This window comes from Puma concolor, chromosome B2 (genome assembly GCF_028749965.1).
Source record: "Puma concolor isolate L17-30 chromosome B2, mPumCon1.1.hap2, whole genome shotgun sequence".
NCBI classification, from domain to species: Eukaryota; Metazoa; Chordata; class Mammalia; order Carnivora; family Felidae; genus Puma; species Puma concolor.
In genome coordinates this window covers 38707195-38721171 of record NC_141671.1, presented here as the reverse complement: position 1 = coordinate 38721171, position 13977 = coordinate 38707195, and the positions used below count along the sequence as shown (strand labels likewise).

At 48.0% G+C, this 13977-nt stretch overlaps 1 protein-coding gene across 3 annotated transcripts in view; it reads left to right on the top strand.

Moving 5' to 3' along the window:
• The window catches only part of KIF6 (kinesin family member 6), a 384724-nt gene that overhangs the window by 282090 nt on the left and 88657 nt on the right, over positions 1-13977 (top strand). For all 3 annotated transcript variants that reach the window (XM_086706762.1, XM_086706761.1, XM_086706763.1), the window contains one exon: positions 8073-8181. In XM_086706762.1, the coding sequence (XP_086562888.1) occupies positions 8073-8181 (109 nt within the window). The remainder of the gene's footprint in view (positions 1-8072; positions 8182-13977) is intronic.

Below are 13977 nucleotides of genomic sequence, written 5' to 3'. Positions count from 1 at the left end.
CTGCCCTTTAACTCAAAGGGCTAGAGCACACATGTCCTTCCACCCAGATTTCCAGTGTTGGCCCAAATATTGGGCATGGAATTGGACACCAAGGCTGCCACATCTATGGACTGAAATCGATGGAAAAGACTCCATAGATCCAATTTCGCCTGGCAGCAGGAGCCACAGCATGCTGTCTTATTTAATGGAAACGTTGCTGGCCTCCAGATTCCTGAGTTAACTCCAAAACACAGAAATGCCAACATGACCCAGGCTGTTCTCCAAGCTCCATGCCTGTGTCTGTCCACGAGTTTTTCTAAGCAACCCACATGGGGACTTTGTCCTGAATGAGAACACTCACAAAACAAAAACCCCAGAGAGGCTGGGTTAGGAAAATGAAGGTCTTCTGCAGATGATCTTCAGGACCGTTGTTTAAAGGCTTTATGTTCCTGCTGGAAATGGGCCACTGCCCTCAAGCAGCTGCCATTCTTTCAGAGCCTCCAAGCCTGTCCACTTGGTTGGTACACTGGGCCTTTCTGCACCCCCTCAGGCTAATGTCCAGGATGTAGCTGAAGCAGGGGGGTGAATCAGACATGGTTACCAAGACGAAAGAGAAACACAACCGGCCTCGAACACTGCCCCTTAATTCCACCCAGCCCACATGGTCTGCACTTCTGGGCCGGTGAGGATTGCTGGTGGGATGTGTGATTTCTGGCACCAGGAGTCAGGAACCCATTTGATTTATTTAGATGTGGTGCCACTATTGGGTGGGTCTCCTAAGGTTTCCGTGGCTTTCCACTTCAGATTTTCCCTTTACTCCACTCCCTAGAGCCCCTGCCAAGCCTACCATGCTTCAGCCTGGTCCAAGCCAGCCCTAAGAATCTACTAATTAAAGGTTCTCCTTTGACAGCTTTCATGTGGCAATTTAGGAAACTCCAAGGCAAGTCTTCATCTGAGGACTTTAGCCTAGGTGGTATCTTCTGGTTTGAACATAGGCCTTTAACCCCAAGGCCTTGGGCACCAACTCATTTCAGAAGTGTCAGTCAAAAGCGGGAAGTAGGTTGGGCAAGTGTCCTTGGTCACCCCAAAAGATCTACTCTTGGTCTTCACATCTGCAGTCACTTTGGCCGTGGCTAAGTGGTTTCGTCTTCCCCTCATCCTCAGATTCCATACCCTGCTGTACCCACCCAGAAACCCCTCAAATTGTAGCTGAGCTACTCCTGGCCCTTAATGTAAACAGAGCCATGGCACATGGAACTGCTTGCTGTGGTGACCTCCATCACCCAGGCAGTGGGGAAACATGGACAGCAGGCTTCTTGGCATCTGTTCCCAGACAGCCACTCTCAGTGATTCTGGCACTCGAGGGCATGACACGGCTCCCTGGGGAAAGTCACCTGCATGTCCACTCCTAAGGTGGTAGAACTGGGCTGTTACTTTTACCTGGAAGCATAGGAAGGATGAAAGTAACAGCAGTTGTCATTTGATTGGGTAATCATCCGAGAGCCACCTGTTATAGGAGATGAGTGACTTCAGCTGTCTGACAATGTCTTCGGTGAGGGTGAGGAAGGAAGGTGGTTCCCACTTCCCCCACGCAGGGGCTAACATATGCTCCATCTTCCACATAACTTCCAGAAACCTCCTCCTTCCTAAATGACAGTGTCTTCCCCACAATGGCAGGGAGGAAGGTAAAGGCAATATCTCAAATGCCCCTTCTAATCTTTCTGGGAGATGATGGTCCATTTCTCTTTATAAAGATCTTCTAGCACCTCCCCATCTCATGAATGTATTCAGTCCAGTATCAGTGGGCCCTTTGCTTTTCATTCTAGAAGCTGCTGACTTGTCCCTTCACCCCAGAGTTTCTGGCTGTAGCCACCATTTCCTTTCAATGGCCCTTGGGACATCCTTGTTCCAGGCACCATTCCCAAGAGTGCTGGACCACTGACCTTTCCTTCATTTCCCTCCTGACCTTTATGTTTCATGCTGCCTTGATAGATTATCCCTTTTTCTCATCAAAATTGTCCATCTCTCTCCCTCATACTGGTCCATTCATTCTAACTTCTCTACACACCAAAGGATGGAATTCTCTTCTATTTATATGGGGATATTTTTGTGTATTTCACCTCCATCAACATTTACTGAGAAATTTCAATGCATATAGAACCTTAGATCAGATATTCTACAAAATCACACTGTATCCCTGCCTGTTGCTTCTCATTACTAGATGCATTTCCATGTTCTACATATTGTAGGCATTCATCATATCACTATCTCAAAGCCAGGTCCCTCACCTTCTGTTTTGAAAGCTTCCTCTCCCAAGCCACAGATTGTGTAATTATCCCCCACATCCAGCTTCCACCTTGTCTCAGCCTTGAATGTCCCCCACCCAGCTCTGAGCCTTCTTTTGCTTTCAGTCCCAAACACTGTGATCTAAGCCCCCTTCCCCTCAGAATCCACCCCATTGCTCACTTTTCCTCATTCCCTGGTGGTTCTTCTTTTCTCCCCTTCCTTCTTCAGTCAGAGGGAACTGAGGCACCCCAGGAATAGGTGTCTTTCCGAAGGAAAATATATTTTTGGCTCTGACCAGGAAATCATTTTTCAGCATGAATAACACAACTCTCCATCATTTCACTTTTGTCCATTTTTAAGCAATAGCTTAAGCAGCAGTAGGTTGTTTGGGGCAGCCAGGAAAATGAGCTCTGGCCCACGTGCTCCAGACTAAAGGAAATCAGACAGCAGGCCCAAAGGCAGTAGCGTAAACTCTCCACTTCCGATGTTTTTCCTTTCCATTTGGTTTCCATGGGACCCTGTGTTGGGGGCGGGGAGGGCTTCCAAAAGTACGGATGTGTAATCTTTAGCAAAATAAGGAGCCAGGTTTCAGGATGGCAAAAGAGAGAATATTAATAAATGGGTGAGGGACCAGTACCTAAGAATTTTGTATGCCTAACATTTTCAGAAGCCCCACTCCAAGGCTAATTTTGAGAGTGCCTTATTGTCTGCCATTTCTACCTAAATGCTGTTCATAATAAGTACCAAAACCCACAAGAGGTTGTACCTTTAGGGTTTGGAAGTGTTTCCCATCCCACTCACACCCTGGAATTGTAATGTCGTGTTTTGGGGACTGAGACTGAGAAACTCCTCTTCTTTAGGGTTTTTTTTTTTTTTTTTTGTCTGTTTGTTTATTGGTTTTTGCTTTGTTTTGTTTGAAATTTTATACTGCCCCATAATGTTTTATTTGCTCTCCTCAGGGTCTGAAGCAGTCCTGTGACTCAGCAAGCCAGCAGGCTTCTCTGAGTCATCCCTATTTTCTGGGATTCAACACAGGGACCTATGATTGAAATTTGCTAAAAGAAACAACTAAGAGCTAGACATAGTCACGGCAAATGGAAACTTGTAAGGTCCAAAGCTTCAATGAGCAGCTGAGTCTGACAGACTAAACAAAGCTGGGGAGAAGGCACAATTTATCTTTTGCCATCACGCCTTCCTTTTCAAGCTCATATTTCCCCCATTTTGGCACCAGCCTGAGACATCATCTTATGTCTCATCTTTGCAGGACCTGTTAGCTAATTGTCAACAAATCATGGAGTTTTTCTTTGCTAGCCATAAAATGGGGATGCCTTCAAGAGTATTTACATTTTCATAAAAACTTCTTGGAGTTGGAATCTCTAAGGGTGGGCTGTGAAGCATAGTGACATGTAGTGGGAGAAGGTGGTGTTGAATTTCTTTTTTTTTATAATTTTTTTTAATGTTTATTTTTGAGACAGAGAAAGACAGAGCGTGAGCAGGGGAGGGGCAGAGAGAGAGGGAGACACAGAATCCAAAGCAGCTCCAGGGTCCGAGCTGCATAGAGCCTTATGTGGGGCTCGAACCTGAAACCACAAGATCGTGACCTGAGCTGAAGTCGGACACTTAACCGATTGAGCCACCCAGGCGCCCCAGTGGTGTTGAATTTCTAAAATCACACCGTAGAGGGGATATACCCACCCAGAAGAATGGTGGTGGAGGGAGGAAGAGCAGTGAATGCACTTCCCCCATCATATCACAATATGCTATACCAGAAGGAAGAGCATTAAGCATCTAAAACATTCATCCATCCATCCATCCATCCATCCATCCATCTATCCATCCATCCATTCATTCACTCAAAAGAACTGGAGTTCAGCCTACATGCCAGGTACCACCCAGGTGCTAGGAATATTGCAGCAAACAAAACTGCCTAAAACCCCTTGCCCCACAAAGTGCACAAATTCTAGAAATAATAATAGAACATATGAAGTAGGGACACCTGGGTGGCTCAGTCAGTTAAACGTCCAACTCTTGATTTCAGCTCAGGTCATGATCTCATCATTCATAGGTTCGAGCCCCACGTCAGATTCTGTGCTGACAGCAAGGAGCCTGCCTGGGATTCATTCTCTCTCCCTCTCTCTCTCTGCCCCTCCCCTGGTCTCAGTCTCTCTCTCTCTGTCTCTCTCAAACAAAATAAAATAAATACATAAACATTAAAAAAAATAACATATGAAGTAAACTATGTAAATAGTAAAACAAAATTCATGATTCTCTTTTTTCAGTAATACTGTAAGGAAAATTCCAAGTTTTGGACAAGAGAAAACACTAATGAGAGTATAATCTCATAAGCAGACCTACTCCTACCAGCTCATTTTGAGACCCAGCCCCCACCTCCTCCCTCAGATAGACTTCCCCTGGAAAAACTGATCTAAGAGCAGAATTGACTCTCTCTAAAAGCTGGACCATCCTTACCCCTTTACAACCATTTCTTTAACCAAGCCTCGGTTTCCTCATCTATAAAATAATATTTGACCAGGGATCCTGGAGAAGGTTAACTAAAACAATATGGAAGGAAGCACTTGATACAGTGGTTAGCATAAAGCATGTAGGAAACTCATTTTATTCTCCCAAAGGTCATTCATTCCTATTGGGTGGCAGAACCATGCATATCAATGAAGTTGCCCTTTTAATGCACCCTCCTCCTCTGCCCCCTCCACCTGGGATCTTCTGCCCCCTCTTTCCCACCTGGCAGGTGCTGCCGGTCCCTCGGAATCCCTCCGAGTCTCCCTGATGGAGCTGACCCTCTTCGCTGTTTCCCAGCGCCGGGCACATGTCTCCCTCGTGGCAGGCAGCAGCTTCCGCTGTGGTTGTTCCTGTTTCTTTCCCCTTCACGAGGCTTTGAATTCTCTAAGGGCAAAGATCAAAGCTTTAACCGTCTTGCACAAGTGTGTATCTCGTACACAACCACAGTGTGTGGTACGTGTGTCACGTACCAACCACAGTGCCTTAGATAAAGAAATGCTGGTGGAGAGAATAAATAAATGGATTATTATCTCATTAGCTTGTAGTCACCCTGGTGCTCCAACTGCCTTCACTCTTTCTTACGCGTACATTGTGCGCTTCAGGGCCAGATCCTGCCATCTGGGAAAGCTGTTCTCTAAATCCTGAGAGGGGACACGAGGTGGAGACAAGTCTTCGGTAGGCGTCCAGGCCTCACGTTGCCTCTCCGCCTTCAGACCACAGGCATCCTCTGCCACAGCACCCTGGCCTCTCCCTGAGCAGACATTTAGGCATTTAGGATGCTAGCTGCTAGAATGATAGCCGTCCCGTGAATGTCCACTCACCTGAGCTCACCACCAGCAGAGAACTCCAGTTCCGGAATACTTTCTCCATTGTAGCAGGGGCAGGGGTGGGGGAGTCTGATAGTGCATTCCTGACCATAAGCCCACGACCCTGCAGGACCCCAAGCACCTCTTAAATCACCAAAAGATTGAAGTTGTTCCAGGGTAACTTTGTTGTAATGTGTACATCACCTGAATTTTAAGTCTTTGGAAACTGGTGACTCATATATACTGTGAGACGACGTTGGCCCCAAATTTTTTAGCAAGACTTTTGAGATGCTCTGTAAAGTAATGGCAAGCAACCTACCTGGGCTTATCTCCTCTTGAGCTCCATGTCCTTTCTGCTCCCACCGCCCAGGCCCCGGCATACCTCTGGGAGGATGCAGTGGGGTTTGCAGGTGGTTCTAAGTTCATCCAGGACCTACTGCTGTAACAGTTCTATGAGCACTGCAAAACCTCAGCATGGTCAACCCACCCAGCTGTCAAGTTGGACTGTCAGCTCCAAAAGAAGGCAGAGCCAGGAGAGAAGAGGCCATGAACCCATCTCTTTCACTTCAGCTTTTCGAACAACCCTCCCCCCCACGCTCCCCCCTGCTGCTGCCAGTTGGTGGAAGCCTTCTCATCACCTCCTCCGTGGGAGGCAATTTGGGGGATCCCGCAGGCAGGCTCCCATGTGGTCTCCGCAGAGCTTTCCTCCTCCGCAACCCCATTCCAGAGAGACTCACTCCCTCTCCTCTCCATTCCCGTTTAATTTGCAGTGAAAAGCATACACTGCCAGAACTGGCACAGACCAGGGGCCGGGGAGAGGTATGGCGTGAGTCCCTTGGCTCCTGGTGGGCTCCACTGGATAAAAAGTGCCCTCCAGTTAATGTCTCTCATGCATCGGGGGCTCCTCTCCCCGAGTCTCCCACAAACCCATTCCCAGGCCCACCCGATTCTGGAGTGTGCAGGACAGATGTGGAGACAAAACTGAGACGTGCCCATTTGCTTCTGATTGGAAAAGGGTGGGGTGTCTTGTGTGCCTCACCGTTCAGACATTCTTCACGGTGCTATTTTTATCAACAGTAATCATTAAATTGGTGTCAGATGGGCTGGTCCCGTTCCTCACCCCGAGGCTGGGTGATGAGACTCAGCAGGGTTTTTCCAGGCAAGAGGAGATGTGGTATGTGGCCCATATGAATGCATCTCCAGAACCGGGGGCCTCATCGCGAACCCCTCTCACCCTGGAGCATGTTCATGTGGCAATTAGAACAAGGCTCATTGTCACTCCTGGCTCATTCCTGACCTGATTCACTTAACAGACATATGATGAGCACCTTCTAAATGCCAGACATTGAACAAGGCACCGGGGATCTGCAAAAATGTAATCTGTACCTCCTAGAAATGTGCATGTCCCCAGAAAGGATTGTCATGTAAAGTGACAACTTCTACTGGGCTGTGCGTGTCACAGCTACATCGATAGGTAGATAGTGGAAAGAGGATTCTTGCTGCCTGGGCCTCAGGGAAAGCTTCGTGGAGTTGGTAACACTCAGCCAGGCTTTCAAGGGTACGTAGAATTAACCAGATGAAAACATGGGGAACAGGAACCAATGTTTTTAAAAGAGGCATCAAACAAACAAACAAAAAACCTCCATAGATTCATCCTAAATCCAGCTGTGAATTCAGCTGTCACCCAGGGAGTCCCAGGCACATACCTGCACTGCCTCTTGCTCTGGGAGGCTAGGAGGAAGAGGGCTGCAGTGCAGGAATGTCACCTTCTCACTCCAAGGTCCCTGGCCATTCTGACTCTGGGTTTCAGAATCTGGCCCCTGAGCAGGGCCTAACAGTGAAGGGCTGGCCCATAGTGGTGATGGTGACACAGGACGCAGGAGTTAGATATGGACTAGGGGCCTCCATCACCATCTATTCCTGGATCTTGCAATGGAGAACCTCACCTCTGAGTAAGAGCTGAGGCCCCTCACTAGGGGCTTCAATGATGCATCGTTAGATGAACACCAAGAGCGGAATTTTCTAGATTCTATATCTTTCAGTCTGTATTGTACTTCTTTTAACTAAATGCCTGGAAATTCAACGTGAAATTTAACAGAAAACCAAAACGGGGCATAACAGGAAAACGGGGAGAAATGTGGCACTGAATGATGGCAGAAAGTGCATTCACAGATGTTCTCAGCAATCCAGGGCTTGGCGCTCTGGTTTTCATTTCCTCTGACCCGACATTCCAAACTCCACCCCCTACAAGTCACATGCATGTCCAGGCACAGCCCTGCAGGGTGCAGGGTGTCCCTGGAAGGGCCTCCTCGGTGGGTCGCTGGCCAGCTGGAAGAGCCTGGGGCCACCTGTCTGGTCAGGAGCCTCTCTGCCGTGAGCCTCTTGGAGCCAGGGCTGGCTTTGTGGTCTAACTAAAGTGACAGTGAAATTAATGGGATCCTGATGCTGTGACTGAGGCCATTTCCCTGTGTCTCCAAACAGTGATGAGAGAGGAAATGTCATTAGGACGACAAGAAGCTTTTGAAATCTTCAAGAGGGACCACGCTGACAGCGTTACCATCGAAGACAACAAACAGATTTTGAAGCAGAGGTAAGGCTGGCTCAGGGAGCTGCTGGTCCCCCGAGGCTTCGCTGGGCGAGCCTCAAAGAAACTTGCTACTACTCTGTCCTCCCTAATCTGTCCGACCTAACTCTGGAAGAGAGGCAAGACATGTATTAAGTTTCACATTGAGTTGTGTCCATGACTTTCCTGCACATGAGCCTCACCATCCCTGTACTGTTGGGGTAAGTCAAGGCCAGGGTCTGTGAGTGACGGAACTAACTTTGTATACCATTCTCACATCTTACATTAATTCTCATCTGCCTGTGACTCTGTCGATATCATGCTGTTCCAAAGATGAGGAGAAAAGTCTGTAGATCAAATTATGGTCTTAGAACTGTAGACCCTCCAGCTGGTCTGGGGACGGTGGGGGGAGGGAGGAAGTCCTGCACTTGATAGTCAAAGGAAGTGTACATGCACAGCAGAGGCTTCTGGTATGTTCTCCAGCCAGAAGCAGAGCAGGCAGCAGCATCTGCTGACATATTGTCAAGCTGGCCTCTGGACCCTTTAAAAAAAAAACTTAATGGTATATAACTTGTTTCACCTAATCTGTGAATTAGATGCAGATCCTCAAACTGTGGCAAACAGAAAGACTGCCAGGTGCATGGGTCTAGAGTTCAGAAGAAAGAGTTCTAGACAGTGAACTTTTAAATTAAGTCACACGTGACTCTGGATCTTAGCACACAGTAAATTTTCAAAAATGATTCTTTGAATTAAAATGAGATCCAGGGGCACCTGGGTAGCTCAGTCAGTTAAGCGTCCGACTTCAGCTCAGGTCAAGATCTCATGGCTCGTGGGTTCGAGCCCCACATTGGGCTCTGTGCTGACAGCTCAGAGCCTGGAGCCTGCTTCCGATTCTGTGTCTCCCTCTCTCTCTGCCCCTCCCCTATTTGTTCTCTCTTTCTCTCAAAAAAATAAACATAAATAAATAAATAATAAAATAAAACAAAATGAGATCCAGGTTTGAGAGTTATATGCTTGTAAATGCTTCAAGGAAGCCTAAGAAGTGGCCAAGCTCAGGAAAACATGTGGAGGCATAAGGGCCTAGAGGGCAGAAGCAGCAGGAAACCTCTAAAGGGCAAGGAGGGAGAGCAGGTGGTGGGGGAGGAAGGCTGAGAAGAAGCAGATAGAGAAGCAGGGGAGAACTGGGAGAATATATTGTCCTGAAAGCCGAGAGAGGAGGCGGCTCCATAAAGCGTGCTGTGGGTGGTGTCAGCCGCGACAGAGACAGAGGCAGGGGAGGCTGGACCGAGCGCACGGAGCAGGCGGGTGACTGAAGACCACGTGTTGGAGGGCTGGGAGTGAGCAAATAGAGCACGAGCGAACACGTGTTCAGAAAGTTTGTGATAGGCAACAAACATTCAAAGGAGGATAAGGGGAGTCACCTAAGGAGAAGGGAAGTTTGTTTCAGAGTGGCAGAGAATTGGCCAACATTGTAGGCCGTGGAAGCAAACCCGTGAAGACAAGGACAGACAGACAGACAGACAGACAGACCGGGGGAAGAACTGACACAGCAAGGCTTCAGGGAGATGGTCTGGGGAGGGAGACATCAAAGCTCTGGGTGAGGTGAGCCCGGAGAGAAAAATGAAGCAGAACGGGGCTGACGCTGATGCATTTAGAAAGGAAGGGAGAAAATTAAATATGGCCTGTATTTGGGGCTGGAACATATCCAGTCACGTAGGATGGGCTGGTTATCCTGGTGGTCCCATCTTCCTTGTGGCCATAGAGCAAGGGAATTAATGAAACTCGCACAAAGCTTGCTTCTGAAAAGGGCTTTTCCCAGGACTAAATCCGTCCTTTTAAAATCAAGTGAAAAGTCAAGAGACCAGTCCACATGTTAAAAATGTCTGTGTCTGTTTAATGTTACTGTAATAACAATCATTAAAGGACTATTTGGCACTGGGGGGGTGTAACCCAGGATCTACCCCTTTCCCAGGATTGGAGCTTTTGTTTGCATTCATGGAGAGCATTCCATTACTAGGTATTACATTCTCGTAACTGCTTGAGACAGAGGACTAAGAGAAAATGTTTTTCTGTGAAAACGAGTAACTATAAAGCAGGGCCCCTACAGCAGACATTGAAATAGGGCCCCACAGGTGCTGATGAGGGTGACTTTCATGCCGCCCTGCAGACTGCTTCCCATAGTCACCCTGATCCCCTTCAGTGCATTTGTTGCCATTCCCTCTGGTGACTGGGAGCCCCATGCGGACCATCTGCAGGAGGGCTGGCCACGTCCTAGGAATGCAGACATGCGCCACAGGGTTTTAGTCACTCTGCTTCTAGACTTCCTCTGAGCAAGTCTCATTCTCAGGTGGACCCCGGCAACAAGGACCCAGTGACCTGGCCTGACAGGGACTTCTCCACTTTCCACATCACGCAGCTGCCATCAGTGGTTCCGATGTTGGGAGGTCACCTTGGCAAAGTCCAGAAAGGCTTGGGACTGATTGCTCCCATGTATGAGCCTTGCGCTGGCTCAGCCTCTCTAACCCATGGCAGCGAGTTTCTGAGCCCAAACGAAGGGACTGTTGGATCCTTTCTGATCCCTCATCACCCAGAATGCGAGTTGAGCTGGAGCTGAAGGAGGAGTGGAGCAGTAGCTGTCACATACACGTCCCTGTTACACCATAGAAAGATTTTCTTCCCCATCTTACCTAGACCCTTTGCTGTCCTCCCAGGCAATTTCTAGCATCTCTTAGCCCTAGCCCCTGGTCTGCGGGGGGCAGTTCTGCTGCCTGTCTATGACAACAGAAACAAGACATTGGCACATTAATAGGATGTTTACCCTTTGCTGAACTAGAGCGTGAGAGCCAACTCTTAAGCTGGATTTTTCAGTGGAGGACAACTACAATTGAAAATCACAACATTTTTCAGGCATGACTCATCCTCATAGTATATAATAATATGAAGAGAGGCTGGAGACCCCATGGTCAGCAAACACCAGCGCCCAGGCACCACACAGCTGACTTTCTTTTGTGGCAGATCTTGGAGACAAACTGAATCCCTCAGTCACAGAGTCCATTAAATAACAAAAGAAGAAATAAATGGGGAGATTAACTGCAATTGGAAACAAAGGCAATGATAATGTGAACTCAACCAAGAAAAGCGCCCCTTCTCTCAGTTGGATCCTTAGGGCACAGAATAGAACCAATAGGAAAACTAGACCCAGGCTGGAGAGAAATCTCCTGGCACCATCTGGAAATAACATCCATGACAAATAGGAGTTCCCTGGTTCCTATTAGACTTCAATTTTAACCTTTATTATTTTTCCATTTGTTTTTTGTATTTACACCTTGTCTCCTGAGCTAGAATTATGAACCCTGAGAGCAGAGATTAGAGTCGAATCTTCTCAGCCTTCCCACAGTTTTTAAAATGGTGCTGGCCACAAAAACAGTACTCAAAAATACTTCTTTGGCTTGAGAATGCACTTTGAAATGGACTTTGGGAAGTCTTAGCAGGCAAGCAAACTGCTCGAGAACTCCTTCCTAGAAACAGGAGAAGCTAGACAGCAGGCTTCTCTAGACTCAGGGAAGGAATAGCTCCACGAAGATGGGAAGGGACCACCATCTTGATGGGAAACAAGATGGAATAAGAAAAAGAAATATTGTTGTTTTTTTGTTTTGGTTTGGTTTTTTAAAGCCTAAGGGAAATGAAAGGTGGATCTTCATGGCAACGTGCAGAGGCAGCCAAAGTACCATGTCAGGGACAGGTCTACAGAGGAGGGAAATGGCATAGATGCAGGCCCATTCTTCCTTTCTGGCAGGGAAGAGTGTTGGATGTTCACTCTGTGAATAATCAGCCTATTAAGTTAATTGCCCTAGACAAGAAAACTAGGAAAGGTGTCATAGGAACCCCTTGTCCTCCAGTGGCATATTTCCCACACTGACCTGAAGAAACCAGCCCAGCTGATGTGACAGACAATAGACAGTGGAGGCTTATGGAGACCGAGTGGCTTATGAACACCAGCTCCTCCCCTTAGCCCATAAGTTAAAGCAGCTACTGCCCATGGTCCCCAGCAAATTATCTGTGGTTCTGACTGCCTGGGGCAGAGCCAGGTGCCAGGCCTCCTCAGCTGCTCCCCCAGCAATGATGTATGTGTGTCTGACACACACCAAGGGCAGGATGGAATTCTCCCAGGAGCTGGTCTTGGAAGTTACATAAGATTGTACCTCAACCCCTATCCTTTTCATTCCCCCTAAAGATGAGAAACTTAGCAACTGTCTTAGGTGTCCTTGACCATGGACTTGAAAGGATCCCTTCTCTGACCCTTTGATTTGCTGAGAAGATGATACCCATCATTACTGTCTGTAGTTGCTGCTTCCAATATGCAATCCCACCTCACAGTCGATCCCGCAACAGGGGGGTGCCTACACTGCCAGGCAGTGGTCCTAATTCAGTTACAAAGGATGTTTGTATGCATGTACTTCCCACATCAAGCCATCCCTGAGAGGCATCTCATCCCAATCTTGCGAACAAGAAACTTGAGATCCAGCAGGGCATTCGAGTCCTAGTCTCTGATCCCCAGCCCAGTGCTCTCCACATTGCACACAGTGCCTGTGTGTGACGTGTTGCTCACATGCTGCTCCTTGTATTTTACAGCTAGGTGTAGAGTGCTTACTAAGTACGTGCCCTGTTCTACACTCCAGAGATAGAAGTATGTGTTAAATAGATGTGATCACTATCCTCGGGAAGCTTACAATATTGAAAAAGGGAACAAAACAAGCAAACAGGCAATTCTGATCCAGTGCACCTGTGATGACAGAAGTTCAAGGTGCTGTGGAACATGTGGGGTGACATTGTTGCAGACTTTCATGGCCCTCAAAAGCTGTCCAGAGGAAGAGACGTCTCCAGCGAAACTGTGTGATTAGGCAGAAACTAGCCAGATGAAGAGAGACGTTCCAAGCAAAGGGAGGAGCCCTGAGGTGAGCCCATGTGAGTGACACTTGATGGAACTGAGGCCTTTTGGACCAGCCTAGGAAGGCAAGGGGATGTGAGAGAAGATTCTGGAAGAGTCCTCACCAACCCGAGCATGAAGAGTCTAGTTACATTGTTGCAGACTTTCATGGCCCTCAAAAGCTGTCCAGAGGAAGAGACGTCTCCAGCGAAACTGTGTGATTAGGCAGAAACTAGCCAGATGAAGAGAGACGTTCCAAGCAAAGGGAGGAGCCCTGAGGTGAGCCCATGTGAGTGACACTTGATGGAACTGAGGCCTTTTGGACCAGCCTAGGAAGGCAAGGGGATGTGAGAGAAGATTCTGGAAGAGTCCTCACCAACCCGAGCATGAAGAGTCTAGTTAACGCTGTTAAGGAATTTGGATTTTGTCCTGAGATCACTGGGGAGCCCTTGAAGAGTTGTAAGCAGGACAAATAATAACAGGGTCAGGTTTGCATTTAAGAAGACTCACTCAGGCTTAAATGTGGGAAATGACCGGAAGGCAGGTAGCATGAATGCAGGGAACCACACAAGCCTTTGGAGGTAATATGGTGATGTGACCACCCCTTCTCCGGGGCAGGGAGAGTAGGAATGAAGCTGGATGGAATACTGTGGGGAATAGATGGGAATGGGTGGGACTCCGGGATTGTGTGAAGGTGCTTATAAAGGTGGGGGAGGGGTGCAGCGCAGGGGGTGCAGGTCCCTGGCTGGGAGCCCTTGGGTGAGTGTCAGTACTCGGCAGTGAGATGAGGAAAGGTGGGAGGAAGGGGAGGGGTTTTCGTTGGGGGTGATCAGTTCCTGGAATGCATTTGTCAGGAAATAAAGCAGGCTGGGGTGCAGATATGGGAGCTGTCTGTG